Below are 10,038 nucleotides of genomic sequence, written 5' to 3'. Positions count from 1 at the left end.
ATAAAGTACATTAATTTACTTTTTAAAATACAATATTTATTTCTATATCCAGTCAAATTCATTTTTTCTGTACATTCTTATTTTTTGTGTATTACGTTTAAAACTAAATTTAGTCAATTGTATACAAACATTATATGGGCACCAAAAAAAATATGCAAACATCATATTGGCTCAAATCATATTTACTATTGACCATACACGACTATATTATTATTTCCATAACTAAAGATGAAAAAAGGCTAGGCCAAATAATATAAAAGACTTGACAAATTTTTTAATAAAAATAAAAATTTAAAAATATTATTTATAAAATTATTTTTAATAAAATTTACTCATATGTAATATGCCAAATTTAACGTTTAATTTATAAATTTTTAAAATATTTAAAATATATAAAAATATTTATAATAAAATATAATAAATTTAAAATATTTAATAATTATATTAATTATAAAATAATTATTTATATATTTATTTATATTTTAACAGACTTAAACAGATCTGATATATTAATAAGACTAATTAATAAATTTAACATGACCTATTAAAATATTTAGATTTTTATAATATCCTGAATTTAAATCTATTTTATGATAGGTCATATCGAGGTCAAACCAAACTAAATACAGATCAAACTATAGGTTCTGACAGACCGGCTAGATTTCCAGTCCTATCGACAACCATTACGATATCATGTCGTGGGAGGCAAGTTATCGATAGCAGATCACATTAAAATGTTAAGACATTGAAAAATATTAAATTTTCTTTTAGAAATAATTTTTACTGACGACCAGACCATCGTAAAGTTTGGAGTGAACACCCAACCCGGTCCCTGTCCTTTTCCTCGATGGACATCACGGCCCTTGTCCAAAAAAAAGAGACATATCGATCCCTGTCCCATACTTTTGTGAGACTTCCCGGTCCTTCCGTCATCTCCCCTGACCAAAACAGACGAAACTGGCCTACGTGTCAGTTAACGTTGCTGAGTTGGAGGTTAATAGTCTGTTAAGTTCCACGTGGCCATTGAGAAATGGACAGGGGTCGATTTGTCCCCCTTTGGTGACCTAAAACTACGTCGTTTTAGTGGTCATTAACGTTGCGTTTTGATTGAATAAGGGAACGTGATGTTGGGGTTTCCATATAAGCCCATTGTGTTGCTCTGATAATTACCAGAAAACCCTAGTAGAGCAAGAGTCATCCCCTTGTAGTGATCATTGACCTGTTGAAGTTGGAGCGACGTGCTGACAGTGTTGCTGACAAAGTTGCTGACTGACCTCCACATATTGGTGTTGACGGCGCTGGGTTGAAGCTTGGACGGAGATTGCACGGCGTTTGCGACGTGCCAGGTTAGTGTGGTCCTTCCATTGCCTTTTCAAATGTGTGTTGTCATTTTCAGTAAGTCCCCCATACTTTGGCATGTACATTGTTTCTGTGGTCCAGGAAGAATAGAAATAGTAAACAATGTCAGTGAAGTTAGAAAATGAATTAGAGTTTCTAATTTAAAAGTGAAATTGAAATGGAGTCAAATTTAATTTGTATGCTAGTTTCTGCTTTAATGTATGCATTATGTTATACTACAGATGTCTGAATATTTTGCTGTTCCCGTGTTTCATCACGGGGGGAAGTTTGTGAGAGACAGTGGGGGATATATGAGTTATGTGGATGGTAAAGTGAAGAGGTTCCCACCAATGGATTTGGATTATGTGAATTTTTTTGATTTGGTTGTTTTATTTAAAGAGTTGGGTTATGTTGAGTATAAGGAGATGTATTGGTATGACATATTGGCCTCTGATATGGAAGCTGGGCTTCATTCCATTAAGGGTGATCATGAGATTAATGAGATGAGGGAGAACAAACTCAAGAACAGGAACTGTGAGGAGTTTTACATTTATTTTGACCATCCTGTAGATATGCCAGAGGTGGTAGGTGATGGCTTGGCAGGTGAAAATGTTGGTTTGAGTGATTCTTCATCAAGTTCTGATGACGGATATGAAAGTGCCGAGGATGAGGCATGGAAACCACCTCCAGCTGGTTATGAGGAGGACTCTGACACTAGTTCTGATGAGAGAGTGCTTAAGAAGAAGACAGATAAGAAGTCTACTCCAAAAAAAGTAGTAACACAAAACAAGAAGAAAGGTAATGACAAAGACATATCCCCTAGTAGTGCTAAGAGGGTGGCCTCAAGGAAGTATTCTGGTGTGAGGAGAAAGCATATCTTGAAGGATGGAAAGTCTAATGGTGGGAGCAAGGATAAAAGTGGGCCTCATGCAGCTGATGCAGGCCCAAGTAAGGATCAAAGTAGTGACCCTGTAGATGGTGGGCTACATTATGGATCCAACATTGACCCAAATAATTTAGAAAATGATAGTGACTATGAAAGGCCCTATGAATACGAAAGTGAAGCCTTCAACAGTCCAATTTCTAGTGATGATGAGGGGAGGACAGCATTTGACTCATATAATGAAGACACTGAGTATGGTGAAGTGGAGTTTAAGGTTGGACAGATGTTTCCTACAATGGATGTATTCAAACAAGCTCTGAAAGACTATTTTGTTTATGAAGGTAAGGATGTTATATACATTAAGAATGAGAAGCAAAGAGTAAGGGCTACATGTGCTGGAGAATCTTGTCCGTGGTTGATATTGACTTCTTGGAATAGTGCCAATAGGTGCTATCAAGTGAAAACTCTATTTAATGAGCATAACTGTGGAAGGGACTTTGGAAGCAACTTAGCTGACAGGGCCTGGGTTACATCCAAATTGGTTAAGAGGCTTCTAACACAGTCTGATATGAAGCCGAAACAGGCTATGGAACACATGGTTGAGGAATACAATGTCCATGTTAGTACAAAGATGATTAGCAGAGCATTGAAAGCTGCACGGGAGGTTGTATTAGGCAATGAGAGAGCTCAGTATGGGAAAATTCGGGATTACCTGATGGAGTTACATAGAAGTAACCCTGGTTCAACAGCACTGATGGAGGTTATTCCTCAGCCTGAATCTCTCCCTCTATTTGATCGGTTGTACATATGCATGGAAGCCTGTAAGAAGGGGTTCAAAGAGGGGTGTAGGCCTTTAATTGGATTAGACGGATGCTTTTTAAAAGGGTATTATGGTGGACAACTGTTAAGTGCAGTGGGTCAAGATGCCAACAACCACTTTTATGTGGTGGCTTTTGCAGTGGTACCGAATGAGTGCAAGGACACTTGGAAGTGGTTCCTGACTCTGTTGGCTGAAGACTTGGGAGCTGTTGGGCAACATGGGTGGAACTTTATCTCAGATCAACAAAAGGTAATATGTATTGACTTAATTTTCATTTATATGTACTTTTATTGACTTAGATTCATTGTTAGAACTTCCAGTTTTTGAGTATGAATTGGATTGGACTGTATTGAGAACAGGGGCTGGAGTTGGCAATGAAGGAGGTCATGCCTAACGCACATCATAGGAATTGTGTACTTCACATTTGGAAGAACTTCATCAAACACTTCAAGGATCAGCAGACAAAGCAGCTTGTATGGGAATGTGCTAGGCAGACAACTATCCAGGAATTTAAAGCCTCAATGGAGAAAATGAAAAATATCAATCAGGGAGCATGGGAATACCTACAAAGGTTTGATCCAGCTGTGTGGGCAAAAGCTTATTTCAGCCATGGACCGAAAGTAGACAACATCACAAACAATATGTGCGAGGTGTGGAACGCGAAAATAGTTGAGTATAGAGGAAGACCCATACTAACAATGATAGATGATCTGAGGTGTTATGTCATGAGGAAGATGGCCCTACACAAGAAGAAATTAGAAAATCATACTGGAAAACTAGCCCCAGTTCAGCACAAAAGGTTGGAAGAATTCATCAAGCCTAAAGCAAGTAAGTGGAGAGCTATTTGGGCAGGTGATAGTGATAGAGTCCTCTTTGAGGTTCATAGGCAAGGACACAAGGTTGGGGTTAACCTTGCACAAAGGACCTGTACCTGCAACGTTTGGCAGTTAACTGGTATGGTCATGGTTAGTGTTAAAATATATTTGTGACTTTATCTTAATATGCATCTAACTGAGTACTATTTTCAGGTATGCCTTGTAGACATGCAGTAGCAGCGATGTACAAAATTGGTGTGAACCCTGAAGACTTTGTGCACACGTGGCTAACAATGGACTCAATCAGAGCTACTTACGCCCACACAATGAAGCCTGTAAATAGTGAGGAGTATTGGGAGCCCACTGATGCCCCAAGGCCATTGCCTCCACCAATTAAACGACCAGCACATCGACCAAAGGTAAAGAGAAGAATCGATCCAGTGGAAACTGAGATAAATCCCAACAAGGCAAAGAAAACATTTGAAGTCACTTGTAACAAATGTGGCCAGAAAGGACACTACTATAAAACATGCACCAATCCTGCAATGGATCCTAACTGGAAACCAATGACCAAAAAGGAAAGGAGGGCAAATGGAGCGAAGAAGAAGTCTAACTCAGTTGGAGCTGATGTCTCTAAGAACACAACCAATCTGCAGGTATGGAACTAAGTAGGGATCGATTTGTCTTTAAAGTTAAGTGGTTAGGGGTTTAAATGTCTCAATTTATTTTAGTCGGGGGTTTAGTTGGCTAAAAAAAATTTTGGTAATGTTCATTTGTTGTATATGATAGCAGGAAGGAGGACATGGAAACTGCAATGAGGCCACTAATGTGGCTGGAGTTGGTGTGAACCATAAGGTTGTTTTGTTAGTCTTGTCCTAGTTGAATAGCCTTTGTTATATGTATTTAACTCTTGTTCGTGTTGTTGTTATCATTGTTAGGAAAAAGCTAAGAAAGATAAGAAGAAACTACCAAAAGGAGAGAAAAAAACAACTGCTGTAGCTCCAGAAGGTACACCTCAAGAGATTCCTTTGTCACAAAATGCACCACAATCAGAGGAGGTAAAGTTATCTTGTTAATACTTTAAAGCTAATTACCTTTGCTTTCATAAATTATCTGGGACTATAACAAAAATTCTTTGTAGGTCCAGCATGCTACAAATCCAACCAACATTCAACAAGGGTCATCTGATGTAGTCTTCACAACTCAATCCAATCCAACCCTAAGGTTAAAGAACCCTGTTATCAGGCCCGCACCTCCACCAACACCCAACATGTCAAGTTTCATGCCCACACCCCCACCAGCACCAAGGCCTACACTCTGGTTCAAATCTCAACTAGGACAAGGTCCAGCACTTACGTCCCATGCTTCGGCAAATCCTACTCATGGTCCAATAACTCCTTCGACAACTCCAACAAGTGGAGGTGGTGCAATATCAGCAGAAACAATGGCTGCTGCAAGCTTGGGAACTGCTTCAAGGATTTTCAAATTTGTACCCACTCCCGGGCTCAGGCGTCCAGGACTTAGGCCACCTAAGAAGATGTGAACTTGGAGTACTTTTTGTTGCTGTTTTGTATCTTGGCTACAAGCCTTTAGGACACATGTTTTGCTTCAAAAAAATTTCTATATTTTTCTACTTACTACTACTGGTTTTAGGCATAGGGCTTTTGGTTGAGATCCCTATATTTTGGTTATCTAACTCAGGGCCATGTTGCTGCCCATATTTTGTATAGCATCTTATGTGTTAAGTTGTTTCAACAACTATACTGTTCCTTAATTATCAATATATTAACATGGATCTTTCTTTGACTGTAGATACTTAGTTCTACTTAGCTAGGATGCATATTTGTTAAATTTATGTCATGACATATATGCCATTATCTATCAATATAGGGATGAGATTTAACATTCATCACAGGCCATGGTTCAAATTTTACAAATTCAACACAATAATCCCTGCTTCATTCATCATCAAAAGTGTTGTTCACAACTCAACTTAGTGAAATAACAAAATTCAGCTATGAAATTCTTACACACTTGTTCTAAACAAGCTTGCAATTACAACCCCACCCAGAAATGCTAACAAATTAAACCCATACCTAATACATCTACTTTCACCCATTTTCAGTTTGCAGTAATCTAACTGATCCTCCAAACTAATTAATCTTTCCTCCAACTCATTAACTTTGTTATCCACCACATAACCATGGCCTTCCAATCGATTCTGCTTCTGCTTTGATGCACCAAATGACACAGCCTTGTTACCATCCTCACTACATGAAGATACATAATCATCTAGCCATGCAAAGAAGTTGCAATGCCATTTTCCAGTCTACAAAAAAGTTTAACATTTGTTATCATCTATGGAATAGAAATTAAAAACAAAAAATTAGCTAAACCCTCAAAAACTACCTTGAATTTTGGGCAGCGAAAGAATAATCTGTCTGGATTCTTCACCGTCCCTGACATAAACAATATTGCATGAGAACCACAATAACAAATTGGGGCAACCCATTTCTTCTTCCTCGGAGCTCCAGCACTCCCACCAGAATTTAGGCCCCAGCCTACATCGTCTCTGCTTCGTGGGTTTGATGATGAACAACGCTCTCCATTACCAATCATGGTCTCCTAGGGTTCGTATTTGGGTTGGGAGAAGAGTGAGAGATTAGCAATGTCGAATCAATTTCAAACCATTGTGTTTCAGTGGAGACTAAAAACGACCTCGTTTTTTATTTCTAGAGTGGGACAAAACGACCCCTTACCATTCCCTAATAGCAACGTTAATGACCACTAAAACGACGTAGTTTTAGGTCACCAAAGGGGGACAAATCGACCCCTGTCCATTTCTCAATGGCCACGTGGAACTTAACAGACTATTAACCTCCAACTCAGCAAAGTTAACTGACACGTAGGCAAGTTTCGTCTGTTTTGGTCAGGGGAGATGACGGAAGGACCGGGAAGTCCCACAAAAATATGGGACAGGGACCGATATGTCTCTTTTTTTTGGACAAGGGCCGTGATGTCCATCGAAGAAAAGGACAGGGACCGGGTTGGGTGTTCACTCTAAAGTTTGCCACATATTAGCGCCAATGATATTACCAACAGTTAACGATGAGGCCACTGGAAATAACTACAAATATTTTTCAGTCAATTTGGATTAGTTTTTATAAAATATTTATTTTTTTTAAATATTAAAAATGTCTTCTTGTTCTGCTCCTTTTTTTTTTTTTAAATAAGATACTTTTGACTTCTAATAAAAACAATTTTTTTTTAAAAATTTTTTTTAGAATGTACCTAAATAAATTTAAAATTAAATAAAAATATTTTTTATTAAAAAAAACTTTTTTTCTCAAATAAGTCCATCTAAATTCTAAATTCTAAATAAGTTTATTATTTTAAATTATGTTACCGATGGCCACGACGTTGGAAAGGCTTTGATAAATTTTTTTAATTGAAATTCCATTTACTGACGGCTGGGACATTCATATATAACGCATTTCGGTTATTTAATTTTAATTTTATTTATTAAAATTATCAATGCTCATGGCATCTATAACACGTAGCAGTATTTTATATTAATTTTAATTTATTTTTTAATATTTCAGAAGGCCTCAGTGTAGGTAATTTTAATTAATAAAAAATTATATTAAATTTTTTGTGTGGTTAATTTGATCGGCGACTAAATCGTTGGTAAGGGACCTTTAATGAAATAGAGGTTTTTTTGGCTAAAAAATTTTAATATGAAAAAGGACATAAATTTTTGTTGGAAATAGAATTTTTTGGTGTATATATAGGTGAGTGAATGTTGCAGATATAGCAGGTGCAACACACAAGTCACGTCCTAACTAAACATGCATGCAGCGCGATAGACACGTAGCCTAATCAGCAGCAACAGGCATCTATCCACGTGGCGAACATCAAGCCATACACACCCTGTGTGTTGGACAGATGTCAAGCATGCAAGCAACACGCATCCTGCGTGTTGGACATGTGTCGTGCAACACGGAACCTGCGAGGTGAGTCTTCTGCCTATAAAGTTGGAGTTTGTTATTATTTTACTACATTGAGAGAGAGGTGTTTTTCTGTACTGATGGTGTGATGGAGGACACTACAAATTTACTTGATCAAAAGATGAAGTAAACTCCATTCTTACTTGAAGATACTTTGTATTAAACACAATCCCTAAGAGAAATTGAAGTTCCTTATGTCACAAATAAGGAATCCTTAGTGAGGCAATAACACAAACACCTTCCTAGCAAGAGAAAATAGAAAATTAAAAGAGATTAACTGACTTAAACAAAAAGAAAAAAAATGTCTAATCTAGGTAATCAACCACCGATAGTTTGTTAATCACAATTAATCCCCGGCAACAGCGCCAAAAACCTGATACGAAAAAATTATAATTCCGTACAACTACCGGCAAGTATACCGGATCGTATCAAGTAATAAAACTCACTTGGAGTGAGGTCGATCCCACGAGGATTAAAGGATTAAGCAATCAATAGTTAGTTGATCATTCTAGTTAGACAGTTTATATTGGAATGATGAGCAACAAAAATTGTAAATGGCTAGAAATTAAAAGAAAGCAATAAAATGCAAGAAAAGTAAATGACGTAAAAGTAAAGTGCAAGAAAATAAAGTGTCGAAAAGTAAAATGCAAGGAATAGAAAGTACAAGAATGTAAAGTGCAAGAAAGTAAATGACAGAAAGGTAAATTACTAGAAGTAAAATAAAAAGAAAGCATTGTGATTAAGAGATATTGCACTCTCAGGATCAACAATTCTCATCTCTTCTTTAATCATGCAATCATTGATCTCTTGGCAAATCATAAGTAACTAAACTCCAATCTCTTGGTGATTTGATTTCTCTCAACTTAATCAATTGTCAATCTCTTGATCTAATTGGTCATGAGAAGAGATGAAGTTCAATTTCTAATTTAAAGGCCACACAACCCTCAAGACCTCAATTCAAAGTGGTTACATGTCACATACCAGACTAAGAATGTATGATCAAGAGGATTATGAGAGAAGAGCCTCAAACTAAATTTTATAACTCCTTTCTCAAGTTCATCATGAAATACAAGTAGATCAAATCCCTCTCTCGATACTAATTGGATCTATGAAGCACAAAGACTCTTTCTAAAGGAACAATAAAAGAAGAATTGAAGATGAAGAATGAAAAAAAATCAACCCATTTGAATTGCAATAGAGCTCTCTTTCTCAATAAAAAGAGTTAGTGACCCATAACTAAACATTTACAATGTAAGAAAGAAAGTGTAGGAGAAGAGAAGTGTGGAGAGAAGAGAGGGGCCCGAAGACTCCCCCTTGGAATATCTCCCTTCGGAATAGCTTCCTATCATGAAACTAAGGCCTATATATAGGTTCTCCTAAATTACAAACTCAAATTAAATTGAAAGCAAATAACAATCAAATGAAAATGAACTATTCTATATTATTCTTGTGGCCTTGATTGAGTGGTAATTGGTGGGCTTGCTTGCTTGAAGTTGAGTGCATTTTAAGTGACTAAACTGATGCTCCAGGGTTCTCTTGCATGTATTAGCGCTTGTGTGGGCGCTGGGTTGGGCGAGCATGCTTCATATTTGACGCTGGCTGCACCTGTCACGCGTATGCGTTGCCCACATGTATGCGTGACCCTTGATTCTGGCGCTTAGCCACAAGCATGCATATGAGCGCTGACACGAGCGTGAGTTGGTCCAGGAGAGCACTGCGCTGCCTTGCAAGCATGGCGCTGGTTTACTCTGTCATGCGTACGAGTCGCCCAAGCGTACATGTGACCTTGTCAAAGGTGCTCTTGGTGGTGAGCGCTACAACGAGCGTGGAGACGAGCGCTAGGTCACTGGGCGCTTGTGTGCGAGCTTGGAGGCAAGCGTTGGGTCCTCTTGTCACACGTACGCATCACCCACTGAAAAAGTGTTATCGTCGGTTAGGAATTTCACACAAAGTAGTTCCGTTGATAGTATAGTTCCCAACCAATAAATAACACTCAATCAAAGTTTTAAAATTGATTGTCACAAGTACAAACCCCAATAAAAACCGAGAGTATTTAAACCTTGGATCGTCTCACAAAGAATTACAATGAAGTGCTCAATTATTAGCTACGAAGGAACAAGGGTGGATTGATTTGACATTTGACAAGAAAAGTAAATGTCAAGAAAGTAAATGATA

At 37.6% G+C, this 10,038-nt stretch overlaps 1 protein-coding gene across 1 annotated transcript; it reads left to right on the top strand.

Moving 5' to 3' along the window:
• Positions 1-1,559: 1,559 nt before the first annotated feature.
• On the top strand, positions 1,560-5,444 carry LOC110265303 (uncharacterized). Its single transcript, XM_088497443.1, has 6 exons — positions 1,560-3,290; positions 3,401-3,995; positions 4,070-4,512; positions 4,646-4,711; positions 4,795-4,914; positions 4,998-5,444. The coding sequence occupies exons 1-6, from the start codon at positions 1,560-1,562 to the stop codon at positions 5,397-5,399; spliced, it is 3,357 nt and encodes a 1,118-aa protein (XP_088353569.1). The 3' UTR covers positions 5,400-5,444.
• The last annotated feature ends 4,594 nt before the right edge of the window (positions 5,445-10,038 follow it).

The sequence above is a fragment of the Arachis ipaensis genome, chromosome B8 (genome assembly GCF_059453495.1).
Source record: "Arachis ipaensis isolate K30076 ecotype BB chromosome B8, ASM5945349v1, whole genome shotgun sequence".
Classification (NCBI taxonomy): domain Eukaryota; kingdom Viridiplantae; phylum Streptophyta; class Magnoliopsida; order Fabales; family Fabaceae; genus Arachis; species Arachis ipaensis.
Note: the sequence above shows the minus strand (reverse complement) of the source record. Positions and strands in the feature narration are given on the sequence as shown.